This window comes from Aptenodytes forsteri, unplaced genomic scaffold (genome assembly GCF_000699145.1).
Source record: "Aptenodytes forsteri isolate BGI_AS27 unplaced genomic scaffold, ASM69914v1 Scaffold492, whole genome shotgun sequence".
NCBI classification, from domain to species: domain Eukaryota; kingdom Metazoa; phylum Chordata; class Aves; order Sphenisciformes; family Spheniscidae; genus Aptenodytes; species Aptenodytes forsteri.
In genome coordinates, this window is record NW_008794172.1 from 795,930 (window position 1) to 796,690 (window position 761).

Consider the following 761-nt stretch of genomic DNA (forward strand, 5'->3'; position numbering starts at 1 on the left):
CAGCACAGGGACCTGCCTCCTCCCCAAGACACATGTGAAACCCAGAGCTTTTGTGTTACAAAAATATTCCGTGCTTTATTTACTCTGTGGTAGAAAAATAACATGGCCAGGACCCCAGAGCTTCTCAGCCAGGGTGAAGGGAGAGGTGGGGGGGGGGGCAGAGGGCTCTGCTCCCCCCAAACCACCTGCACTGCCTGGCCGCCCTTGCTGGGTACCCTCGTGCCCTGCCTCCCTCACACTGCACCGGCTCCGGAGGGGGACGCCGAGGCTGGGAGCCGAAGGGGCTCCCGCATCCTTGGGTGGCCAGAGGAGGAGATGAGGTCCAGGAGGGGACCCCACCGCCGCAGAGCAGAGCGCCAGCACAGGCCAGGGGGGAGCCCTAGCCGACCCCCCCCTCCGCCCTGCGCGAGTCCGGTGTGCCCATGCACCCTCTGGGAAGGGAGCCATGGGGTAGAACAAGAATGCGACCTGTACATTCTTAGTGATGACTGCGAAAGTGAACCCGAGGCCGGACGCCCCGGCCCTGCCTCCGCCGCGCCTCGGCGGGGAGCAGGGCAGTTCCGGGGCCGGTGCCTGCAGAAGCGGAAAGCCGAAGCTGGGCCTCTTAAAAGGAACATACAGGAAAACCATGCGACAAATCCGCTGCCGTTTATACAAGGGCATAAACACCAAAAAGCCGGACGCCAGCCTGCGTTTCAGGGCAGCACAGAGCAAATCTCCGGGGCAGGGCCCACTCGCCGCCCACCCCGGCACAGAGACAC

General features: G+C 63.7%; 1 protein-coding gene across 1 annotated transcript in view; it reads right to left on the reverse strand.

Moving 5' to 3' along the window:
* The window catches only part of GHDC (GH3 domain containing), a 4,569-nt gene that overhangs the window by 3,697 nt on the left and 111 nt on the right, over positions 1 to 761 (reverse strand). Inside the window, exon 2 of the mRNA XM_019472895.1 lies at positions 503 to 573. Coding sequence (XP_019328440.1) covers positions 503 to 573 — 71 coding nt within the window. The remainder of the gene's footprint in view (positions 1 to 502; positions 574 to 761) is intronic.